The following is a 26,639-nucleotide window of genomic DNA, read 5'->3' as shown; positions in this document are numbered from 1 at the left end:
AACTTAATTCATAAGGTTTTTTCCCCCTAGATATTATATGGACAGAAACTTTTTAACTAAAATCATTATGTTCTAAGGTTGTTTCATATTTTAATAGTCATTCATATTTTGATTTCATTCTACCAGTGATAATCTTTAGCGTGCTCTGATCACTAAGTTTTTATAAATCAGAAATTGGTTAAACTTCCAGGAACTGAGATCGGGTGTTCTTACTACTTTATCTCTCCATTCTTCTCAGCTATTGTCATGGGTGTATTAGGACTATTTAGGAGGGGGAGAAGAGCAATAGATAAATGAGGACCCCTGAAGGAATTATAGCAATATGAAGAGGCAAAAGGTGATGTGAGAATAGTGGAACCAGATACCATTACCTTGAAATTTTGACTGTGTTAAGATGCCTGGGTCCTTATTTTCTGCAAAATCCAGTTTTGGAGGTCTTTCTGGTATCTTATTTTCTGGTTTGCAGAGGTCTGGCAAGTTTCTAACTGACAAAGTAAGATAAAGTTTAAAAGTGAATTATTTATTTGAGTAAGTTTTCAAAGTAGGGGTAAAGATGTAGGGATTTATTTTATTTTTTAAACTATCATATAGTAAAATTTACTTTTTTTCTTTTGGTGTACAGTTCTAAGAATTTTAATACTTTTTTAGATTCATTCAATCTCCACTATAATTGAGATATAGAAGAGTAGATATAGATTTTAGATTTTTTTTTTGAGGAGGCACCAGGGATTGAACCCAGGACCTTGTGCATGGGAAGCAGGCGCTCAACCACTGAGCTACACCCACTCCCTGATATAGATTTTAATGGGAAAACTGCTTTTCATTTTTCAAAAAAGAATGCCTTGCTTTTTATTGCTGTTGATACAATGTTAATTTCAGTGGAATATAAAATCCTACTCTAAAGCTACCTTGTGCTTGGTTCTTTAGACTCTCTGTCAAGGTTGGGAGGTCTGGTCTTATAAATTACACATATTCTGGTGCTGTTGGAAATGGAGATACAAGGCAAATTGGTGTTTTAAGCTGATTTTCTTAGTTAATAAGGTAAAAAGAATTAACAATTGCTTAACAACGTATTGATTTTTTGTTGATTCTTTCTACAGATGAATCTGCTCCTCAGTCATCACCAGTTGGTCGTTGGCGATTCTGTATCAATCAGACAATAAGAAATCGTGACACTCAATCTCCTCTTCAGCATTCCTTGTTTCCAGTTCCTGGGCTGCATCTGCTTTCTAGTACGCTTTAATTCTCTGGCAGCTTTATTCAGACTTGAAGGAGTTGGGGTGCAAAATATTCACTATATCTTTGTTTTCACGGGTATTTTATGCTCATGAAAATTTTCATAAGTATTTTTGAAGATGTTAATATAAAGGTTTAACTTTAACCTATTTTATTTAATATTTATGAAAATAAGAAAAAGTATTTTTCCTTGACAGATTGAATTCTCTATATTTTCAGTCTTATTTACAAGTGTACTTTTGAAAATACAGGTTCTCATTTGTCCCTTGTTCCTCTTATCCCTTTTGGATTTTGGTACTAGTCCATGCTTTGTACTTAATAATATGTGCTTAGCCATTCTTTTTGTTGTTCTAGGTCCAGGAAACACAAGTAATAAGGAAATATCGCAGGACACACTGCTCAATATAGAAAATAATCCATGCCAACATTCATTTTTCACCTCCAAGTTAGAGCACAAGGATTTAGTCGGTGATAAAATTGCTAAATATGCTAATGTAGAATCTGAACAGCCAGCTATACTTTATCAAGTAGAAGATGACAGACAGTTAATGGCACCAGTTACAGATAGTTCCAGTTATACTGCTTCTTCAGTTCATGCAGTTCCAGTTGAATGTGAAGGACTCATCATCCAAGCAGGCATGCCTGTGCATCTGTATAACCACACAGCCAGTCAGGCTGATGTACTTATGGTCCATCCTGGTGAGCCAATTGAGATTGCTGGTAACTCTCTTACAACCTTGGCATTTATGTCGACCCAGAAGCCTCCATCCTTATCAGTAGAGCAGCCAACTATGGATACAGAGGTTATTTCCCAAGAGGGAGATACAACAGTGAACATGGAAGCAAGTTCTCCTAAGACAGCCATCCCCCTTCATACTCCAGGCCTTGAACTGACTGCCCTTCTACCCAACACTGTCCTGGAATCAGATGGGGAAAGACCTCCAAAACTGGAGTTTGCAGACAACCGAATTAAAACTCTGGATGAAAAATTGAGAAACTTGCTCTATCAGGAGCATAGCATATCTAGTATCTATCCTGAGAGTCAGAAGGATACCCAAAGCATGGACTCTCCATTTTCTTCCTCTGCTGAAGATACATTCTCCTGCCCAGTGCCAGAAGTCATAGCCATCAGTCACTGTGGAATTCAAGATAGTCCTGCACAATCCCCTCATTTTCAGCAGACAGGCTCTAAGATTCTGTCCAATGTGGCTGAGAGTCAGTGTGCTAACATATCAGTGTTCAAAAGGGACCTGAAAATGATAACTTCTGTACCCAGCGAATTGTGTTTGCATGTAAGTATCAGTCTTTCTCATCAATTCCTTATCCTTTGTGTATGCTTTTAAAAACAGGTGCCTTCTTTTCTAAAACTCTGTCCTTTGAAATGCATAAGATTCTGAGATCACAGGTAATTAAGAAGGCCATAACTTAGGCTGCAAATGTCGAGAACTGCTCAGTAGAGATGGCAGAACTGTCTTTGGTAAGAGAGCCCTCGGTGAATGAGCTAGGAACTTATGAGCAGTCCATATTTATTGTGTTAATGACTGGAAAGAAACTGATATATTAATTGTTTTAGTGGGTAGATGAGCTAGCTTTTAGATATCCAATTATAAATGTCTATCAGTTTTCTTTTTCTTTTATGATTTTAATTTACTCATTTTTCCCATTTATTTGAAAAGTACTAAAAGCAGGTAAAAATCGTCCATAAGCCTAGGAATTTATTTTTGAAGTTATGTAATGTAGGAACTTTAATTTCCCTTTTTACCCCTTCAAACAAAAGAGGTAACCATTAGTAATTTGTTGCTTATCCTTGGGTTTTCTTAGGCTAACACAACTCTGTTTATATACATTATAATAACTTTTTATTCATAAAAATAGGATTCTGTTATGTACATATTGGTCTGCAACTTGATTTTTTCATTTAACAGTATATCATTGACATCTTTCTAAAACTTTACAGCTGTATTTCTTTATTATTATTATTGCTATTATGAAAGTAATATGTGCTTGCACATAAAGTAAAATCTATCCCATTCCATCCCTAAATCCACAGGTAAAACAGAACATGGTTTTAATGAATATTCAAGCATTTATATAGATATGTTTCTTTATTCTATTTATATGGATATATTATATTTATATAGATATATTTCTTTATATATGTGCTATTCTTCATTTTAATTTTTTCACTTATTATGAGCATCCATCATAGTATACATAATTTCACCTTAACTTTTTTAAACTAACACATAATATCCCATTGAATAAATATAATTCAAATATTTACTTTTTGTGGTAAACTAGTAATTTGAACTTACGGAATTAGTGTATAAACTTGAAAGCAGTTCAGATAATTCAGAAGGATAGACAATGAAAAGTAATAGTTGTGACATACCCCACCCCATCCTACTCCCCAAATACTATTAAGTCCCTGGTTTTAATTCTTGTAGTCATTACAGTTTGTAACTTGTAAATAATATATGTATTCATATGTTTCTTGATTTGGTAATTTTATATAATAGCTATTAACTCACTGGTATGAAATGTGAGGAAATGATTGTATTTTCCCTTTTTTTCCATTCTCTCTGTACCTACCAATGTTTATTACTTTTTTAATATTGGTAAAGTTATAATATTTACATTTTGTTTTGTAATGATTGTCCTTTGCTTGTAGGTTGATTCTAAGAATTGAAAATCAATAAATACCATTTATATTATGATGTTTATTTGATAATCAAGTAATGTTATTAGACCCATAAAAATAAAATGTATTTCTGTCATTTAAACTTTGTTGCTCAAAGGAGAGTCTTCCAAATGTCATAGTTAAATGGATTCTTTTATTTCCAGTGTCCATTGTGTTTCGAGATATACTTAGCTGCCACTGTTCCTGGTGTCTTAGAATTCCTTTTTTTCCCTCTGAAATGCTTCTATGAATAACATTTTTAAGTATGTTGCATGGGTGTTGGGTATGTTTCTTGCATGTCCAAAAATGTCTTTATTTTGCTCCATACTTTATTGGCTACCATTCTATAATAGTATAACAAATCTTTACTTTTCTGAATTTAGAAGACAATGTTTGACCGTCTTTTAGCCTTCAGTGTTGTTGATGAGAATGTCAGTTAAATTCTCCTTCATTTACTGGTAACCTGTTTAACTCTACACCATGTGGCCATTAGCCACATTTAACTCCTAAGCACTTGAAATTTGGATAGTGCAACTGAAATACTGAATTTTTAATTTTCTTAATTAAGTAGCCACTTGTTAATGGCAACTGTATTAACTAGCTTAGGTCTAAAGGCTTGTAGGATTTTGTCTGTACCTTGGAGTTCTGAAATTTTATCAGAGTGTATCTAATTATGTTGTTTTCCTTTGACCCTGTTCATCACTTTTGTGAGCCCTTTGAGTTTGAAGATTTGCATCTTTCTTCAGCTTAAGTAAACTTTATTTTTGCTTCTTTTTTTTTCCCCCTCTGTTACCTTTTAGAACTTGTAGAAGATATTTGGCTTCTTGGATATATCTTCCATATCTCTTAGTAGTTTGGTCCCATTTTTAATTTCTTTTACTTTTTGCCATATGTTTTCAGATATGTATTTAATTTTTAATTTCTGATCACTACCTTGGTATTCAGCTATATCTATTTAGTTTTGGGGGGAAATCATAATTTTAATTTAAAAATCTTATATATTTGCTCTTTTCATAGCCTTTTTTTGCATATATTTTCTTCCAAGCAAAAAAGATTAATATCTAGAATATATAAAGAATTCTTACAAATTAAAAAGAAATAGCTCAGTGGAAGAAAAGGCAAAGCATATGGACATGCAATTCATAGAAGTAGAAATACAAATGCCTGATAAACATGTTAAAAAAAGCTCAACCTTATTTGTAATCAGAGAAGTACAAAATTGTAAAATTTAGATATCATTTTTTTCCTCATCATACTTGCAAATATTAAATAAGTTGAAGTAACTGTAATTCTCATTTTATGTTGATAGGAGTATAAATAAGTATAGCTGATTTGGAGGGCAATTTAGTACCATGAAAATTTTAAATGTGTGCATTCCTATAACCCATCAATTTCATTCAGTTATCTGCCTTAGAGAAACATTTGCACATGTGTACAAAGAGATGTGCGTAATAATGTTCATTGCAGCATTATTTGCTTTTAATAGAAAAAATCACAGATAACTTTAAATATTCAGAAACAGGAATGGTTATATAAACTGAAGGACATTAATACTATGAAGAAATTTAAAAGCATGAAATAGACTTACAAGTACATATTATCTATGTACAAGCATGGGTACATCATCAAGAAAAATCATTAGGAAAAAATATATGCAGAAGTAGTTATATAGTAAGAGGACATTTATATATTTTTTTTAAAAGACAACATGCAAAATTATGTATGTGCAACTACACATATATCTACGTAAATGCATAGAAAATATCAGAAAATAATTTATAATAATAAATATCTTTCAGAGAAAACTAGAAGGGATATTGTTAGTATGATTTGTTTATCTAATGGCTTAAATCTTTTACAGTAAGAAGTTATTCATATTTTAATACTTTAAAAATACAGTTCTCATTGCAACAGTATTTTGGATAGAAAACAGCTTCTGAATCTCATAAACCAGTTTCAAAATCTTACTTGGCAATTTACTAGTTCTGTGGTATGGGGCAAGTTACCTACACCCTCTGCCTAGCCTCAGTTTTCTCATTTTTAAAATGGGAATATTATCACTATTTACTCAGAAGACTGCTGGATGATTTTAGCATGTTCTCTTCATTTATGCATTTTATTTGGTACTTTTGCACCCTTTAAATCTAAGGACTTGTTTTATGATTTTTTTGAATATTTTCTTGGTATTTCTTTGAATGTTTCCTCTTGTCCTTGTTCTCATTTCTTATTCTAGATAGAAATAGGCAAGTCTGTTTTCTGTTTTTCTTTTTGTTGTTGTGGTAAAATACATATAATCTAAATTTTCCCATTTTAAAGGTTTTAAACTGTACAGTTCAGTGGCATTAGGTACATTTACAATTAACATCATTATCACTACTATCTAGTTCCAGAACTTTTTCTTCACCCATAAAGAAACCCTATGCCCTTTAAGTAGTCACTACCCATTCTTCTCTCTCTCTCCCATGACCCTGGCAGTCACTAATCTGCTTTCTGTATCTATGGATTTGCCTATTGTGGATATTTAATATATTTGGAATCATATATAATATGTGATATTCTCTGTCTGGCTTATTTCACTTAGTCCAATGCTTTCAAAGTTCATCTATATTGTAGTAGATATCAGTACTTCATTTTTCGTTCTGACTAAATAATATTCTATGTACAGATACACCACATTTTGGTTATCCTTTTACCAGTTGATGAACATTTGAGTAGCTTCCATCTCTTGACTATTATGAATAGTGCTGCTGTGAATATTCATGTACAAATTTTTGTTCAAATGTTTGTTTTCAGTTCTTCAGTGTATACTCTTAGGAGTGGAATTGCTGGGTTATATGGCATGCTCATTTGAGTCTTTTATGGCCCCCAGAAAATAATGTTCTTAAAGCCAATCCATTCCTGTGCATATAAACCTATTTTGGATGCAAACTCTTGATTGGATCACTTCTGTAGGGGCCTTTGATTAGATTACTTCAGTGAGGCATGACCCAGGTTAGGTCTTGGTCTTCTTGTAGTCCTTTGTAAACAAAGGATTGAAAGCAGAGATAGAAAAGAAAGTCTCAGAAACAGGAGAGTCCTAGAGGCCAGAAGCTGGAATCAGCGGAGCACAGAGGCACAGAAAACGCCCCCTAGAGACTAAAACCAAAGGAGCAACTTGAAGCTGAAGAGGTGAGGCCTGGAGGAGAGGGGAGAGGCAAGCAGACTGGCGTTTTGTTCCTATACTTGATTGCCCAAAGCTGAACTCTATGAGAAAGCATCTTTAGATGACACTGCCACGTACCTGTTCACCCACAGCTGCAACTTGGTGAGATGGCATCTTTTGATGATGCCTTGATTTGGACGCTTTCATGACCTCAGAACTGAAAGCTTTTAACCTAATAAATTCTCATTGTAAAAGCCAACACCCTTTTGCCATATTGTATTGGCAGCCTTCTGAAACTGTAACATGGAAATTCTATTTTTAACATTTTGAGGAACTGCTGTACTGTTATCAACAGCAGCTGCACTATTTTTAAAAAAAGATTTATTATTTATTTATTTACTCCCCCCTCCCCCCCCGCCCTTGCGGCTTGTTTGCTGTCTGCTCTCTGTCCATTTGCTGCGCGTTCTGTGACTGCTTGTCTCCCTTTGTTGGGTCATCTTGCTGCACCAGCTCTCCGTGGGCATGGGCCATCAGCTCTCCGCAGGCACAGGCCAGCTTGCTTTCACAAGGAGGCCCTGGGACGTAATTCCAGGACCTCCTATATGGTAAATGGGAGCCCAATAGATTGAGCCAAGGCCACTTCCCAAGCTGCACTATTTTACATTCCCAACAGCAATGTATGATGATCCCAACTTCTCCACATCCCTGCCAACCCTTGTTATTTCCCAGTTATTAAAATTATGGTCATCCTAGTGGGCGTGAAGTGGTATCTTATTGTGATTTTTCCCATTGTCTTATTAGAGATATTCTAGGTTAACAGAAAAATCATGCAAAAAATACAGAATTCCCATATACCACCCTTCACATTCAGTTTTCCCTATTATACCCTTTGCATTACTGTGATACCATTGTTGCAGTTGATGAAACAGTGTTATTGTAATTATGCTATTAACTGAGGTCCATAGATGACATTAGGATTCCCTGTGTTGTACAGTCCTATGATCTTTTTAAAAACAATTTTGTTCTAGTACCATATATACAACCTAAAAATTTTGCTTTTATCCATGTTCAAATCTATAAGTAATTCAGTGTTGCTAATTAAATTCACATTGCTGCTATTACCACCATCCATTACCAAAACATTTCCATCACCCCAAATGGCAACTCTGTACCAATTAAGCATTAATTCTCCATTCCCTAATTCCCCCCCCATTTGTATATCTTCTTTGGAGAGATGTCTATTCAAGGATTTTGCCCATTGTTTAATTGGGTTGTCTTTTTGTTGTTGAGTTGAAGCATTTCATTATATATTCTAGGTAGTAAACCTTTATAGGATATGGGGTTTCTAAATATTTTCTCCCATTGTGCAGGTTTATTTTTACTTTCAAGATGAAGTTCTTTGAGGAAGAAAAGCTTATAATTTTGATGTGATCCCATTTATCTATTTTTTCTTATGTTGCTTGTGCTTTGAGTGTAAAAGCTAAGTAATCCGTGCCTAACTCAGGGTCCTGAAAATGCTTGCCTATATTTGCTTCCAGGAGTTTGATAGTTCCAGCTCTTATATATAGGTCTTTGGCCCATTTTGAGTTGGTTTTTGTATATGGTATGAATTAGGGGTCTTCCTGTTTTTTACAATTGGAGATCCAGTTTTTCCAGCACCATTTCTTAAAGAGACTATTCTTTCCCAATTGAGTGGTCTTTGCCACCTTGCTAAAAATCAGTTGACCATGAATGGGGAGGGTTAATGTCTGAGCTCTCAGTTCTAGTCTATTTTAGTCTTTATGTCTATCTTTGTGTGAGTACCATGCTGTTTTGAATACTGTGACTTAGTAAAAAGTTTTACCACCAGGAAGTGTGAGTCCTCCAATTTCATACTTCTTTTGAAAGATGTCTCTACCTATTCAGGGCACTTTACCCTTCCATATTAATTTAATGATTCACTTTTCCATTTCTGCAAAGAAGGTTGTTGAAACTTTGATTGGGACTGTGACTTCATTGAGTCTATAAATTGCTTTGGGTAGTGTTGACTTCTTAGTGTCATTTAGTCTTCCAGTCCATGAACACAGAATGTCCTTCCATTTAAGTCTTTTAAAATATTTTTTAGCAATTTTTTTGTAGTTTTCTGTGTACAAATCCTTTAATGCTTGACTAGATTTTTTCCTAGATATTTGATTCCTTTAGTTGCTATTATGAATAGATTTTTTTCCTTGATCTCTTCTTTTCTATATGTTCATTGCTTATGTATAGAAGCACTACTGATTTTGGGGTGTTGGTCTTGTACCCTGCCACTTTACTGAATTCATTTATTAGCTATAGAAGCTTTGTTGTGGATTTTTCAGGATTTTCTGCATATAGGATCACATCATTTGCAAATTGGGAAATTTTACTTCTTCCTTTCCAAATTGGATACCTTTTTTTCTTTCCTAATTGCTCTGACAAGAATTTCTAGTACAGTATTGAATAACTTTGGTAACAGTGGACATCCTTGTTTTGTTCTTAATCTTAGAGGACAAGCTATCAGTCTTTCACCATTAAGTAGGCTGTTAGCTGTGGACTTTTCTTTTTTTTTTTTTAAAGATTTATTTATTTATTTATTTATTTATTTCTCTCCCCTTGCCTCCTCACCCCAGTTGTCTGCTCTCTGTGTCTATTTGCTGCGTCTTCTTTGTCTGCTTCTGTTGTTGTGAGCGGCACGGGAATCTGTGTTTCTTTTTATTGCGTCATCTTGTTGTGTCAGCTCTCCCTGTGTGCGGCACCATTCCTGGGCAGGCTGCACTTTCTTTCGTGCTGGGCGGCTCTCCTTACGGGGCGCACTCCTTGCATGTGGGGCTCCCCTACGTGGGGGACACCCTGCATGGCACGGCACTCCTTGAGCACATCAGCACTGTGCATGGGCCAGCTCCTCACGGGTCAAGGAGGCCCGGGGTTTGAACCACGGACCTCCCATGTGGTAGATGGACGCCTTAACTACTGGGTCAAGTCTGCCGCCTGGACTTTTCGTATATGCCCTTTATCATGCTGAGGAAGTTCCTAAGTGTTCTAAGTGTGTTTATCAAGAAAGCATGCTGGATTTTGTCAGATGCCTTGTCTGCATCAATGGAATATTATCATGTGTTGTTTTTTCCTTCATTCTGTTAACAGAGTGTGTTACATTAATTGATTTTCACTGAACTACCCTTACATACCTGGGATAAATCCCACTTGATCTTGGTGTATAATTCTTTTAATATGCTGTTTGATTCTGTTTGCCTATTATTTTGTTGATGATTTTTGCATCTATATTCAAAAGAGCTTTGGTCTGTAGTTTTATTTTCTTGTATGTCCACCCAGTATTGGTATGAGGGTGATGTTGGCCTCATAGAAATAGTTCAGGAGTGTTACTTCCTCTTTATATTTTTGGCAGAGTTTGTTTAGAATTGCAGTTATTCTTGCAATGTTTGTTAGAATTCCCCTTTGAAGCCATCTGATCCTGGGGTTTTCTTTGTTGGGAGGTTTATTATTACTGAGTGAATTTCTTTACTAGTAAGTGGTTTGTTGAGATTTTCTATTTCTTTTTTAGTCGATGTAGGTAGTTTGTGTGTTTCTAAGATTATTTCCATCTCATCTAGGTTATCTAATTTATTGGCATATAGTTGCTCATAGTATCCACTTATAGTCCTTTTTATTTCAGCTGGGTCAGTAGTAATGTTTCCTTTTTTATTTCTGATTTTAGGTATTTGTATCCACTCTTTTTCACTTGGTCAGTCTAGCTAAAGGTTTTCAACTTTGTTGATCTTTTCAGAGAACCAACTTTTGATTTTGTCAATACTCTTTTTTAATTTTCTGTTTCATTTCTTTTTACTCTAATCATTGTTATTTCTTTCTTTTGGCTCACATTGGGTTTAGTTTGCTCTTCTTTCCTAGTTCTTCCAGTTTTGAAGCTAGGACTCTGACTTGAAATCTTTTTTAAAAAAGTTAGTAAACTTTATTTTAACTTCAAAAGATAAAGGGGAGTGGATGTAACTCAAGTGGTTGAGCACCTACTTCCCATGTACAAGGTCCTGGGTTCAATCCCCAGTACCTCCAAAAACAAACAAATGAAAAGACCAACTCTCATTGGGGAGTGAATGAAGCTCAGTGGTTGAACACCTGCTTCCCATGTATGAGGTCCTGGGTTCATTCTCTGGTACCTCCTAAAAAAAACCAACAAAACAGACAAAAGAAAGCTTAACAAATTATGGAAGCATTACTTAAAAAAATCCTGTTCAGGAATATTTACTTTATTTTATCCTCAAAACAAACTCAGTTTTGTCTGCAATGTTCAGAAAGATGAATAATTGAGGACAGATTGGTTAAATAACATGACCCAGTTCTCCTTGTTAATGAAGGAAATTTTTAAAAAAATGCTTGATCATGTTCACACCGTATAACACTAAATACCATATTATTACTATTTTTGTTCTTGAAAATTGATATAGTTTACTCTTGTCAAAAATCACTTGACCATAGATGTGATGGTCTGTTTTTGAACTCTCATTAGATTCCATTGGTCAGTCTATCAGTTTTTATGCCAGTATCATGCTATTTATACCACTATAGCCAAATAATATGCTTTGAAACTGGGAAGTGAGAGTCTTCCAATTTCATTCTTCTTTTTAAATATATTTTTAGCTATTCGGGGGCACTTACCCTTCTAGATAAATTTGTTAAGCATTTAGAGCTATAAATTTCCCCTTCAACACTGTCTTTGCTGCATCCCATAAATTTTGGTGTATTGTATTTTCATTTTCATTTACCTCAAGGTATTTCCTAATTTTGGTTTTGAATTCTTCTTTGACCCACTGGTTGTTTAAGATATGTTGTTTAATTTCCACGTATTTGTGAATTTTCCCTATCTCTCTCTGTTACTGATTTCTAGCTTCATTCCATTGTGGTCAGAGAATATACATTGAATGATTTCAACATTTTTAAATTTAGTAACTTGTTTTGTGACCCATCATGTGGTCAATCCTGGAGAAAAGTCCATGTGCACTGGAGAAGAATGTATATTCTGTATTCGTTGGGTGTAGTGTTCCATATATGTCTGTTAGATCTAGTTGCTTTGGTGTACCGTTCTTTTATCTTCTGACTAGGTGTTCTATCCATTATTGAAAGTGTGTTAAAGTCTCCTATTAATTTAGAACTGTCAGTTTCTCCCTTCTAATCTGACAGTATTTGCTTCATATAATTTGGGGATCTGCTGTTAGGTGCATAAATATTTAGAATTGTTATCTTCCTGTTGAATTGTCCTCTTTTTGGTATGAATTGACCATCTTTGTTGCTCATAACTGTTTATGACTTAAAGTCTATTTTATGTGATATTGGTATAGCCACTTCACCTCTCCTTTGGTTGCTACTTTTTTGGTATATTTTTTATATCCTTTCACTGATTGATTTGTTGAGTTCCGGTATTTCTTGCAGAGTCAGTGCACGTTGTTTGTGAGTTTCTAGGATTTTGTCCATCTCATAGAAGTTGTCTAATTTGTTGGCAAATCATTTCTTATATCCTCTTATGATCCTTTTTATTTCTGTAGGGTCAGTTGTAATGACTCCCTTTCATTTCTGATTTTATTTATTTGTATCTTCTCTACTTTTTTCATTGTTACTCTAGTAAGGGTTTGTCAGTTTTATTGATACTCTCAGAACCAGCTTTGGGTTTGGTTGATTTTCCCTATTCTTTTTTGTTCTCAATCTTCTTTATTTCTATACTAATCTTTGTTATTTCTTTCTTTCTGTTTGCTTTGGGATTGGTTTGCTGTTCTTTTTCTTGTTCCTACAGGTGTTCAGTTAGGTCTTCTATTTTAGCTCTTTCAGTATTTTTAAATGTTTTTAGAAGTTTCCAGGTATTGAACCTGGGACCTCATGCATGGGCAGTAGGCACTCAACCACTGAGCTACACCCTCTCTCTTGATTTTTCTTATTTTATATATATATTTAAATTTTATTCAAGTATATATCATTCATACATGAACATACATAAGCAATAAGTATACAATAAAAGTTGTGAACTTAGAAAACAAACATGCATAATAAGATCATACAGAGGTCCTGTACATCAACCCACCACCACCTTGCATTGTTGTGAGATATTTATTAAAAATTATCAAAGAATATTGTCCAAATCTTACTGGTAGCTACAGTCCATATCTTACATTTGGTGTATTTTTCCTCCAACCCACCCTAAATTTATTTTTTAAAATATATTTTTGTTACAGAAGTTGTGAACTTAAAAAAAATCATGCACATGCGTAGAATTCCCATACAACATCCCTCACCAAATACTGCACCGTTGTGGAACATTCGTTAAAGATTATAAGATATCATCAGACTATTACCACCAGCCATGGTCCATAGCATATATTTGGCACATGTTTGCCATACCCTCCTGTTAAACAGTACATCTTTGGCATAGGTGCGTGAATATTACAGTATTGCCGTTAACCACAGTCCATAGGTCACACTAGTAGTGTTTTTCCCTTGCTTCTTCACATTCCCACCATCCTGAAATAGTGATGTACATCTGCTCTAGCGGTTACATCTGTGCCATCAACCCCAGTTCATCCACTTCTGTGTTCACTGTGTTATTCAGTCTCTAGATTATTCTCTAGCTTTCTTTCAATTGACATTTATATCCCTAGACTACCCTTTCCAGCCACATTCCCATTTATAAACCAGCTGTTACTCACTATAATGTGTTTCCACCACCTCTATCCATTTCCACACTTTTACAGTCAAATTAATTAAAAGTTCTAAATACATTAAGCATCAGTATTCCATCTCAGCCCTCATCTTATATCTTCATAGTGTATACTCTAGGTTTTAACTCCATGGATTTATTCTTCGTATTTAGTTCATATTAATGAGACCGTGCAATATTTGTCCTTTTGTGTCTAGTTTACCTCACTTGGCACACTGTCTTCAAGATAAATCCATGTTATCGTATGTGTCCCAATTTCATTTCTTCTTACTGCGTCATCCATTGTATGTATATACCACATTTTGCTTGTGTACTCATTGGTTGATGGATACTTGGGGTTGTTTCCAACTTTTGGCAATTGTGAATAATGCTGCTATGACCATCGGTGTGGAAATGTCTGTTTGTGTCACAGTTTTCAGTTCTTTCTGGATATGTTCCTAGTAGAGGAATTGCTGGATCATATGACAGTTCTATATCGAGCTTCCTGAGGAACTGCCAAACTGTCTTCCAGAGAGGCTGCACCATTTTCCAATTCCACCAAGAGTGAAGATTGTTCCTGTTTCTCCACATCCTCTCCAGCACTTATTGTTACCTGTTTTGTTTTGTTTTTTTAGTAGTGGCCATTCTATGTGATGTGAGATGATAACTTGTTTCGTTTTGATTTGCATTTCCCTAATAGTTAGGGAAATAGGGAAATGATATGGAACATTTTTCATATGCTTTTTGGCCATTTGTATTTCCTCTTTGGAGAAATGTTTATTTAAATCTTTTGCCTCTTTTTAAATTGTATTGCTTGTTCTTTTATTGTTGAGTTATATGATCTCTTTATATATCATGGCTATTAAAATCTTATCAGATATTTCCTTTCAGTAAGTGGGCTGTCTTTTCACCTTCTTAATAAAATCATTTGAATCACAAAAGTGTTTAAGTTTGAGGAGGTCCCATTTATACCATTTTCTTTCATGGCTTGTACTTTCAGTGTAAGTTTTAAGAATCCACCACTTACCACCAGATCATGATGTTTTCCTACATTTTCTTCTAGGAGCTTTATGGTTATTGCTTATATATTTAGGTCTTTGATCCATTTTGAATTAATTTTTATATAAGGTCTGAGATAGGGGTCGTCTCTTTTTCTTTTGGCTATGGATATCCAGTTCTCCCAGCACCATTTGTTGAATAGACTTTTCTGCCCAAGCTGGTTGTGTTTGAAAGGCTTGTCAAAAATTACTCAACGTGTTATTGAGGGTCTGTTTCTGAAACATCAGTTCAGTTCCATTGGTCTGTGTATCTCTACCTTTATGCCAGTACCATGCTGTTTTTACCTCTATAGCTAGGTAATACAGTTCGAAAGTGAGAGTCCTCCAACTTTGCTTTTCCTTTTTAAGATATTTCAGGCTATTTGTGACCTCTTACCCTTCCAAATAAAATTGATAATTATGTTTTCCATTTGTTTGAAAAATGCTGGTGGAAGTTTTTTTGGGATTGCATTGTATTTGTATATCAATTTGTATAGAATTGATCTCTTAATGATACTTAGTCTTCCAATCCATGCATGGAATGTTCTTCCTTGTACTTAGATCTTTTTTGATTTCTTTTAACAATGCATTGTAATTTTCTGAATGCAAGTGCTTTACATCCTTGGTTAAGTTTATTCCTAAATATTTGATTCTTTTAGTTGCTTCTATAAATGGATTTTTTTCCCTGAATTCCTCCTCAGATTGCACATTCCTAGTGTATTGAAATACCACTAATTTTTGCATATCTTGTATCCTGCCACTCTACTGAAATTGTTTATTAGCTCTAGCAGCTTTGTTACAGATTTTCCGGACTTTCTAGATATAGTATAATATCATCTGCAAATAGGGAAAGTTTTTCTTCTTCCTTTCTGATTTACATGCCTTTTACTTCTTTTTCTTGCTTGATTACTCTAGCTAGAACCTCTAGCCTATATTGAACAACGGTGGTGACAGTGGGCATTCTTGTTTTGTTCCTGATCTCAGCGGGAAAGCTTACAGTCTTTCACCATTGAGTACAACGTTAGCTGTGGGTTTTTCATATATGGCCTTTATCATGTTGAGAAACTTTCCTTTAATTCCTATCTTTTGTAGTATTTTTATGAAGAAAGGATGCTGTATTTTGTCAAATGCCTTTTCTGTGTTAATCAATAGGATCATGTGAGTTTTCTTCTTTGATTTATCGATGTGGTGTATTACTCTGATTTTTTTTGTGTTGAACCACCCTTGCATGACTAGTATAAAACCCATTTGGTCACCATGAATAATTCTTTGAATGTGTTGGATTCCATTACCAAGTATTTTGTTGAGAATTTTTGCATCTGTATTCATTAAGGAAATGGGTCTCTAAGTTCTTGTAATATCTTTATCTGACTTTGGTATTAGGGTGATATTGGCTTCATAGAGTGAGTTTGGTAGTATTCTTCTTGTTCAGTTTTTTTGAAGAACTTGAGTAAGATTGGTATTAAATCTTCTTTGAATGCTTGGTAGAACTCACCTGTGAAATCATCTGATCCTCGGCTTTTCATTTCAGGGAGTTGTTTGGTGATTGTTTTAATTTGTGATTGGTTTGTTGAGGCTTTTATTTCTTCTAGGGTCAGTGCAGGTTGTTCATACATTCCTAGGAATTTTTCCATTTCATCTACATTGTCTAGTTTTTTGGCAGTGTTGCTCATAGTATCCTCTTAAGGTCTGTTTTATTTCTGTGGGGTCAGTAGCAGTTTGCCTGTTTTCCTTCTGTATTTCTTTATTTGCATCTTCTTTCTTTTTTTTTTTTATCAGTCTATGTAAGAGTTTGTCCATTATGTTAATCGTCTCAAAGAACCAACTTTTGGTTTTGTTAAATCTCTCCTTTTTTGTTGTTGTTATTGTTTATTGTTTTGTTCTCAATTCCATTTATTTCTGTTCTTATCTTGGTTATTTCATTCCTTCTACTTGCTTTGGGATTAGTTTGATATTCCTTTTCTAGTTCCTCCAACTGTGTTTTTAGGTCATTGATTTTAGCTCTTTCCTCTTTCTTTAATGTGAACATTGAGGATTATAAATTTCCCTCTCAGCACTGCCTTTGCTGCATTCTGTAGATTCTGATATGTTGTGTTATTGTCATTCGTGTCAAGATATTTATTGATTTCTCTTGAAATTTCCCCTTTGACCCCCTGATTATTTAAGATTTTATTGTTTAATCTCCATGTATTTGTGAATTTTCCCTTTTTCTACCTCTTGTTGATTTCCAACTTTATTCCATTATGATCAGAGAAAGTGCTTTGTAAAATTTAATCTTGTTGAATTTATTGAGATCTGCTTTGTGACCCCACATATATTCTATCCTAGAGAAAGATCCATGAACATTTGAAAAGAATGTATATACTCTTGTTTTGGGGTGCAATGTTCTGTATATGTTTATTAGGTTTAGTCCATTTATCATATTATTCAATTTTTCTTTCTTTATGATCCTTTATGCAGATATTCTATCCAATGCTGATAGTGGTGTATTGAAGTCTCCAACTACTATTGTAGAGACATCTCTTTCTCCCTACAGTTTTGCTAGAGTATGCTTCATGTATCTTGGGACATCCTTGTTAGATGCATATACATTTATGATTATTTCTTCCTGGTGCATTGCCCCTTTTATTAATATATAATGACCTTCCTTGTATCTAATAACAGTTTTGTTTTTAAAGTGTACTTCATCTGATATAATTATAACTACTCCAGCTTTTTTTTTGATTACTGAATATACGGAATATCTTTTTCCAGCTTTTCACTTTCAATCTGTTGGTATCCTTGGGTCTAAGGTATGTGTGTTGCAGACAGCATATAGATGGCACATATTTTCTTATCCATTCTGCCAGTCTGTGTCTTTTGATTAGGGACTTTAATCCATTAATATTCATTGTTATTAATGTAAAGGCATTTCCTATTTCACCCGTTTTGACCTTTGGGTAATATTTTATTTTCACCACTCTTTTGACACTTTCAGTTACTTTTACCGATATAATTTTCATTTCCAGATTCTCTTCCAAGCCTCTCTCTCTCCATTCTTTTCTTTTCGGTCTGTAGCACACCCTTTTTTTTTTAAGATTTATTTTTATTTATTCCTCTCCCCTTCCCCCCCTGTTGTCTGCTGTGTCCATTCGCTGTGCATTCTTCTGTGTCTGCTTGAATTATCCTGTGGCACTAAGAAACTACGTCTCTTTTTTGTTGTGTCATTTTGCTGCATCAGCTCTCTGTGTGTGCGGTGCCACTCCTGGGCAGGCTGTGCTTTTTTCACACAGGGCAGCTCTCCTTGAGGGGCACACTCCTTGCACATTGGGGACCCCTACGTGGGGACGCCCCTGCGTGGCATAGCACTCCTTGCATGTGGCAGTAGCACTATGCGTGGGCCAGCTCACCACATGGGTCAGGAGGCCCTGGGAATTGAACCCTGGACCCTCCATATGGTAGAGAGATGCTCTATCAGTTGAGCCACATCTGCTTCCCTGTAGCACACCCTTTAGTATTTTCTGCAAAGCCGGTTTCTGGTTATAAACTCTTAGTTTCTGTTTATCTGTCGATATTCTAAATTCACCCTCATTTTTGCAAGACAGCCTTGTCAGATGTAAAATTCTTGGCTGACAGTTTTTCTTTTCCAGGTCTTAAACATATCATTCCACTGTCTTCTTGCCTCCATGGTTTCTGATGAGAAATTGGCACTTTATCTTATTGGGTATCCCTTATATGTTATGTACTTCTTTTCTCTTGCTGCTCTCAGAATTCTTTGTCTTTGGCATTTGACATTCTGATTAGTATGTGTCTTAGAGTTGGTCTATTCAGATTTATTTGGATAGGAGTACATTGTGCTTCTTGGATACAGATATCTATGTCCTTTAATAGGGTTGGGAAATTTTCCACCATTATTCCTTCAGATATTCCTTTTGTCCATTTCCCCTTCTCTTCTCTACCTGGGGTACTCATGACATGTATGTTTTCATGTCTCTTGCTATTGTTTAGTTGCTTGAGACTGTGTTTAAATTTTTCCATTCTTTTCTTCATCTGTTATTTTGAATGTTCACTTTCAGAGGTCATATCTTCAAGGTAACCACTCCTTTCTTCTACCTCCTCAAATCTGCTGTTACATGACTCCAGTGTATTTTTAATTTCATTTATTGCCCCTTTCATTCCCATGAGATATGCTATTTTTCTATGTATGCTTTCAAATTCTTCTTTGTGCTCACCCGTTGTCTTCCTAATATCCTTAAACTCTTTACCCATCTCATTGAATTTATTAAGAACATTTTTTTGAACTTCTGTGATTAGTTTCTCAACTCCTTTATGTCATCTGGAGGCTGATTTTGTTCCTTTAATTGGGACATACCTTCCTGTTTCTTGGTATGGACTCTAATTTTTTGTTGATGTCTTGGCATCTGGCTTACTAAATATATTTATTCTGGGTGCAGTTTCTCTCTTTAGTTTAGGGCATTCTTGCTCTTTTGCTCTTACTGTTTGTGTAGTAGTAGCCAAGGATGTAGTTGGTGCTGTAAGCTGTGGAGGCTGAAGCTGTCTGCATTGCTCCAGTGACTCATGAAGCTTCTCTCACCTTTCTCCTTTGCCATGGCTAGGGACAATGCCAAAGCCTTGTATAATAATCCAAGTTTTGCAGGCCAAGACCATCTGTAATTGCCTCGAGAGAGTAATCAAACTTCACACCCATTCCTCCCCAGCCTGGGGCAGGGATGGAGCTGCAGGTGTGGGCAACAATCTGTTCTGTGTGGGTCCAAAATGACTGCAATTACCCAGGTATACTAACATAGTACCGCCACCCCTCCCAGTCCTGGATGGACTCTCTGAACTGCCCAATAATTGAATTCTTGTGGGCCAAATGTGCTTGCAGTCACCCTGAGAGGCTGAACAACTATTGTCCCTTCAGCCCTTTGGGGGTGTGCATGAACCACTGCCATCTAACAATTTAGTCCATGTAAACTGAAGATGCTTGCCATTGCCCAGAGAGGTTGAGGAAACACAAGTCCTCTCCTATCTTATTGGTTGATGGGGGTCAATCCACAGGCACCCAAAAGTTCAGTTCCTTTAGGCTTAGATTATCTGCCCTTTTCTGGAAAGGCTAAGGCTACACCAACCCCCTCCTATTTTATAGTGGGGTGGGGTTGGACTCAAAGGTTCCCACCACTCCAGGCTGTGCAGGCCAGAAGTACCTGTCATTGCCTGGAGAGGCTGAGGAAACACAGCTCCCCTTCTACCTTACATGGGGGCAGGGATGGAGCTATAGGTATCCGACTGTTCAGTTTCTGTGGGCCAAAAGCACCTGCAGTTAACCAGAAAGGCTGAGGAAACATAGTTCCCCTCTTATCCTATTCAGTGGTGGGGATGGAGTTACAGGTTCCTGAGTATCCAGTCTGTATTGTCTGAAAATGCATGCAGTTTCCTAGAGAGACTAAAGAAACCTCAGCCCTCTCCTATTGGTGGTTGGAGGGTTGGAGATGGAATTGAAGGTGCTCAACAAACAAGTTTGTGTGGGCTGAAGTGCCTGCTGTTGCCCGGAGAAGCTGAGGTGCGGGGATATTGGGGTGCAGGGATGGAGCCCCAGGTGTGCAACTATTCAGTCTGTGTTGGTCAAATGTACCTGCAGTTACCCAGAGAGCTGGTGCAGGTCCCACCACCTTCCTCCCTGCCAGAGCTGGGCCTGGAGCCTAGCAGTCTGATGCGGGTGGAAAAGAGCCAGTCCCTACTGTCACTCTGTCACTGTGATTTTCAATGAGTCCTGCTTCCCCTCATGCTGGGGGCATTGTCAAAATGACACCTTCTGTCCTCTTTCTGACTTTAGATGGACTTACTGTTATATGTAAGCCAGCCAAATTTACTAATCAGTAGCTGAAGTTGGTGGTCAACTGTCTCTTCCTCCCATGATTTTGGGAAATGATGCTAACAGCTCCAGCCACAGAGTAGCTCCTGAGACAGTTTGCGTCGCCAGTGAAGTATGGGTACTAGTCTCCTCGGTGTGGCCTTTAGTTTCCCAGAGAGGCTGGCACAGGTCCCCCCAGCGTCTTCCCTGTCTAAGGTGGGGCTGGGGCTTAGGTTAGAGCTGCAATCCAATCTTGATGGAAATAATCCAGTCCCTACCAGCACTGTGATTTTCAGTCAGCCCTGCTTCCCCTCTTGTCAGGGGTAATTTCAAAATGGCAGCTACTTGTTTCTTTGTGACTGGGACCGATTCAAACTTTAGCTGTTCTTAAAATTATTCTCTAGTCAGCTGAATTTACTAATCAGTAGCTGAAATTGGTGCCCAACTGTCTCCTCCTCCCCTGTTTTTGGAAAATGAAGCTTCAATTCCAGCCACAGTATATCCCCTGAGGTGGCTTGTGCAGTCAGTAGAAGCACCGGCCTCTGTGTCATGGAGTGCTTTACTCAGAAATCTCTGCAGATATGCAGTCTCCTCCTTCCATTCTTTCAAGGATGTTGCAGGATGCCCTTCTTGTCTCCTGGAGCCCCCAAACAGGTGCTTAGATAGCTCTGGGTGATTACTAACTGCCCTGTAGCATGAGCTGACCCTTTGAGTTCCTTACTCTGCCACCATCTTGCTGGGTGTTGCCCTTCATTTTTAATATAGGCATTTAAGGCTATAAATATCCTCTTAGCACTGCCCTTGCTGTATCCCATAAGTACTGATATGTTGTTTTCTCGTTTTCAGTTGTCCCACAAATACCTACAAATTCCTCTTGCAATTTCTTCTTTGACCCACTGATTCTTTATGAATGTGCTTAGCTTCCACATATTTGTGAATTTTCCCCTTTCCTGCCCAATACTGATTTCCAACTTCATTCCACTATGATCAGAGAAGGTCCTTTGTATAATTTCAATCTTGTTACATTTTTTGAGTCATGCTTTGTGACCCATGATGTGGTCTGTCCTAGAGAAATATCCATGAGTACATGGGAAGAATGTATAACCTGTTGATTTAGGGTACAGTGTTATGTATATGTCTGTTAGTTCTAGCTTGGTTATCATATTGTTCAAGTTCTGTCTTTCCTTGATCTTTTCCCTAGTTTTGTCTTTTGATATGAGTGGGGCATTGATGTTTCCAACTATTATTGTAGAGAAATCTTCTTTTCCTTTCAATTTTGCCAAAATTTGCCTCATGTATTTTTGGGCAACTTTGTTAGGTGCATAGGTATTATGACTATTACTCCTTCCTTCATAGACTGTCCCTTTTATTAATTTATAATGGCCTTCTTTATCTCATAATATTTTTGCATTTAAGGTCTGTTTTATCTGATATTAGTATAGCTACCCCTGCTCTCTTCTGGTTACTGTGTGTTTGAAATATCATTTCCCAACCTCTGTTTGTATACCTGGTGTAGTAGTCAGCCAAATGGGTTCTGATGCAAAGTACCAGAAATCTGTTGGCTTTTGTAAAGAGTATTTATTTGAGGTAGAAGCTTATAGTCACAAGGCACTGAAGAGTCCAACTGAAGGTTGCTTGAGAGGTACCTTCTCACCCAAAGTCTGTTGCCATGTATTGAAACAAGATGGCGGGTGAAGTCTGTGAGGGTTCAGCCTTCCTCTTTCCTCTTAAGGCTCTGTGGTCCCAGGTTCATCCATTCTCAGCTGTAGGCTAGCATAAGGCTTGTCTCTTCCCAGGGCTGGTTTCTTTCCTGGCTCAGCTTCTCTGGTCTCTTCATAAGTTCAGCTGCAGACTACTAGGCTCATCTCTCTTCTAGGGGCCACAGGATCCTGTCTAATGAGCTGTTTTTCTTCCTCTGTGTTCTTCTTCTCTATGTGTCTACTTCAGTGTGAGAGTCTTTTATCAGCCCACCAAGGAAGCAGGAACTCTAATGACATAGTTGAATCAAAACTCTAATCGTATCATAATTTAATGACATATCTCAGCTGAATCTAATAAAATCACAGAGTTATCACACCCACAGGAACCAGAACAGTTTGCAAACATAATCAATATATATTTTTGGAATTCATAAATAATATCAAACTATCACACCTGGGTCTAAGTTGAATCTGTTGTAGATAGCATATGGATGGCTCATGTTATTTTTTAGTCCATTCTGTCAGCCTATTGCTTTTGATTGGGGTGTTCAATTTATTCACATTCAATGTTATTATTGTAAATGCATTATTAACTTCTATCATTTTATTCTTTGGCTTTCATATATAATATCTTATATTCATCTTTCCTTTATCCTTCTGGTTATCCTTTCAGATAATCTTCACTTCTATACTGTCATCCAGCCTCTCTCTCCTGTCTTTTTCTTTCATGATGCAGAACTCCCTTTAGCGCTTCTTGCATAACTGGATTCCTGTTTACAAACTCTCTTTGTTACTGTTTATTTGTGAATATTTTAGACTCACCTTCATATTTGAAGGGCAGTTTTGCTGGATAATGAATTCTCAGCTGGCAATCTTTCTCTTTCAGCATCTTAATTATATCACAACACTGTCTTCTCACCTCCATGGTTTCTGATGAGAAATCCCTACTAAGTCTTACTGGGTGTCTCTTGTATGTGATGGTTTGCTTCTCCCTTGCTGCTTTCAGAATCTTGTCTTTATTTTTGGCATTTGACATTCTGAGTAGTATGTGTCTTGGAGTAGATCTTCTGAGATATATTCTGATGGATGTATGCTGTATCTTGGACATGTAAATTCATGTCTTTCATGAGAATTAGGACATTGCCAGCCATTATTTCCTCAAGTACTTTTTCTGCCCCCTTTCCCTTCTCTTTTCCTTCTGGAAATCCTGGACACATAATGTTATTGTGTTTTATGCTATCATTCAATTCCCTGAGCCCCTGCTCATTTTTTTCATTCTTTTCTCACTTTGCTCTTCCCTCCCTTCAAAATCAGCTACTCTGTCTTCTACATCAATGATACTTTCTTTTATGATTTAGAATCTGCTGCTTTATGCCTTTAATATATTTTTGATCTCACCTATTGTGTCTTCATTCCCATTAGCTCTGTTATTTTTCTATTCAGATTTTCAAAGTCTTCTCTGTGTTCATCCAGTGTCATTTTCTCCTGCCCCTCAGTAAGCATTTATTTAATCATTAATCAAGGTTGGTTTCCTAGGCCTGATTGGAATAGAGGGAGTGATGATGTGGTAAAGATTGGATGCATCTGATAGAAGATCTGGGAGAGTTCCTTGAACGCCTAAGGTAGGGTGAAGAACAAAGAGAAGCCTCTGATGTTTTAGGTTGATTTAAGAAGATTTTAAGGCGGCAGACTTGGCCCAGTGGTTAGGGTGTCCTGTCTACCACATGGGAGTCCTCGGTTCAAACCCCAGGCCTCCTTGACCCGTGTGCAGCTGGCCCATGCGCAGTGCTGATGCGTGCAAGAAGTGCCCTGCCAAGCAGGGGTGTCCCCCGCATAGGGGAGTCCTATGCACAAGGAGTGTGCCCCATAAGGAGAGCTGCCCAGCGCGAAAGAAAGTGCAGCCTGCCCAGGAATGGCGCCACACACACAGAGCTGACACAACAAGATGATGCAACAAAGAGAGACACAGATTCCCGTGCCGCTGACAACAACAGAAGTGGGCAAAGAAGACACAGCAAATAGACACAGAGAACAGACAACCGAGGTTGGGGGTGGGGGGAGAGAAATAAATAAATGAATCTTAAAAAAAAAAGATTTTAAGGGTGGAATAGAAGAAAAAAGATATTGTAGGTGAAGGTGTTTCCAAGAAGAATGTCCTGACAATTTTTATGCACCTGAGATTTGGTGGAAGTGTTGATGAAGGTGGATTTTTTTTTGACATTTCATTTTGAAATAATTTCTAACTTTAGGACAGTTGCAAAACGAATATAAAATCACATATAGAATACCCCAACATTCTCCCCACTCCAGATAACCGAACCCACCAATGATAACATTTTTCCATTTTAAAAACCAATTTATTGAAGTATATCATTCATACAAGAACATACATAAATGATAAGTGTATAATTAAAGTCATGAACTTATAAAACAAGCATGCATTACATCATACAGGGCTCCCATACTTCACCTCACCACAAATTCCTTGCATTGTTGTGGAACATTTGTAAAAAATTATGAAAGAGCAAAGTATTACTACTAACTGTAGTCCATATTTTACATTTGGTGTATTTTCCCCCAACCTACCCTATTATTTTTTTTTCTTCATAAACCATAGAATTTATCTAAAGTGGTATTTGGTATAATGTTTGGGTTGTGCATTCATTACTTCAATCAGTATTAAACTATGTGTTTCATGACTTCATTTCTTCTTTCAGCTGAATAATATTCCATCATTTATATATACCACAGTTTGTTTTTCCATTCATCAGTTGATGGACACATGGGTTGTTTCCATCCTTTGACAATTGTGAAGAATGTCGCTGTGAACATTGGTGTGCAGATGTCTGGTCATGTGACTGCTCTCAGTTCTTTTAACATTTTGCCATATTTCCTGTATTATTCTACCTGTCTATCCATCAATCAGTCACTCAATCTATCTTCTAATCATGAGAGTAGGTTGTATACTCATAATACTTCAATGTAAATTTCCTAAGAACAAAGTTATTCACTCATTTAACCAGTTTAAGTACAGTTATCAAGTTCAAGAACTTTAACATTGAAATAAAACTGAGTTTATATTCCAATTTTTTCATATGTCCCAATAATGCCCTTTTGGACCTTTTCCCCTCCATTATTATATCCAGCCCTTGATAATGTGTTGAATTTCATTGCTATTGTCTCTTTAGTTGGTCATCTTGGACTCTTGGAAGAGCCTCCAAACTGGTGTCTTTTTAAAATTATTGTGTATTTTTTAAAGTTTCTAAACATTTTTTATTAGAGAAGTTACGAGCTTACAAAACAATGAAGCATAATGTGCAGAATTCCCATACTTCATCCCTCCACCAACACCTTACATTGTTGTGGAACATTTGTTACAGATTATGACAGAATACGATCAGACTATTACCACTAACTATGGTCCATAGTGTACTCTTGGTATGTTTTTTTCCTTATACCCCCTTATTATTAACAGTATGTATTAGTATTGTACATTTGTTCCAATTCATGAGAGAACACTCATACTGTTAACCATAGTCCATCTTCTACCACATGGTTCACTGTGTTATATATACAGTCCCATGCCTTGTCACTCTATCCATAGTATACACTCAGTTGCTTTACCTTTCATCACAGATTTTCACATTCATTGCCCCAGTAAACCTTTGAGTGTTTTCCTTAGTCCAAGAGGAAAAAATCCCATAGCCCCCTATTATTGACCATTAGTGTTGATATATTACCTTCTTCGACACTGATGCAAGAATATTATGATATTGCTGTTAACTATAGTCCATAAGTTAATGGTAATTGTATTTTGGCCTGCATCTGTATATTCTTACCACTTTGTGATAGTGACATATATTTGTTCTAGTTCACAGAAGAATGTTCCTCTATTTGTTGCACAATGTTTTCTTAATGTTCTTTATCTCTTTAGCCATATTATTTTTTAATCCTTTGTTTTATTTTATTTATGAGATTTGTATGAACATCATTGATTAGTTGTCTCAAATCCTGTGTATTGTCTCATCTGGTTTTTTTTTTTTTTGGAGGTACTGTGGGCCAGGGATTGACCCTCGGACCTCATATGTGGGAAGCTGGCGCTCAGCCACTGAGCCACATCATCTTCCCTGAGCTGGGTTTTTTGTTTGTTTGTTTGTTTTTCTATTTTGCTTGTTGTTTGTCTTTGTTTTTTTTTTCAAGAGGCATGGGGAACTGAACCCAGCACCTCCCATATGGTAGGTGGATGCTCAACCATTTGAGCCATATCTGCTCCCTCCTGTGGGGTTTTGATTTGTTCCTTTGCCTGAGCCATATCCT

The 26,639-nt window shown here is 36.5% G+C and overlaps 1 protein-coding gene across 9 annotated transcripts in view; it reads left to right on the top strand.

Moving 5' to 3' along the window:
* Nucleotides 1-26,639, top strand: part of WNK3 (WNK lysine deficient protein kinase 3) — a 230,693-nt gene that overhangs the window by 133,296 nt on the left and 70,758 nt on the right. For all 9 annotated transcript variants that reach the window (XM_058291562.1, XM_058291565.1, XM_058291564.2 and 6 more), the window contains 2 exons: nucleotides 1,101-1,232; nucleotides 1,591-2,528. In XM_058291562.1, the coding sequence (XP_058147545.1) occupies nucleotides 1,101-1,232; nucleotides 1,591-2,528 (1,070 nt within the window). The remainder of the gene's footprint in view (nucleotides 1-1,100; nucleotides 1,233-1,590; nucleotides 2,529-26,639) is intronic.

This window comes from Dasypus novemcinctus, chromosome X (genome assembly GCF_030445035.2).
Source record: "Dasypus novemcinctus isolate mDasNov1 chromosome X, mDasNov1.1.hap2, whole genome shotgun sequence".
NCBI classification, from domain to species: Eukaryota; Metazoa; Chordata; class Mammalia; order Cingulata; family Dasypodidae; genus Dasypus; species Dasypus novemcinctus.
Note: the sequence above shows the minus strand (reverse complement) of the source record. Positions and strands in the feature narration are given on the sequence as shown.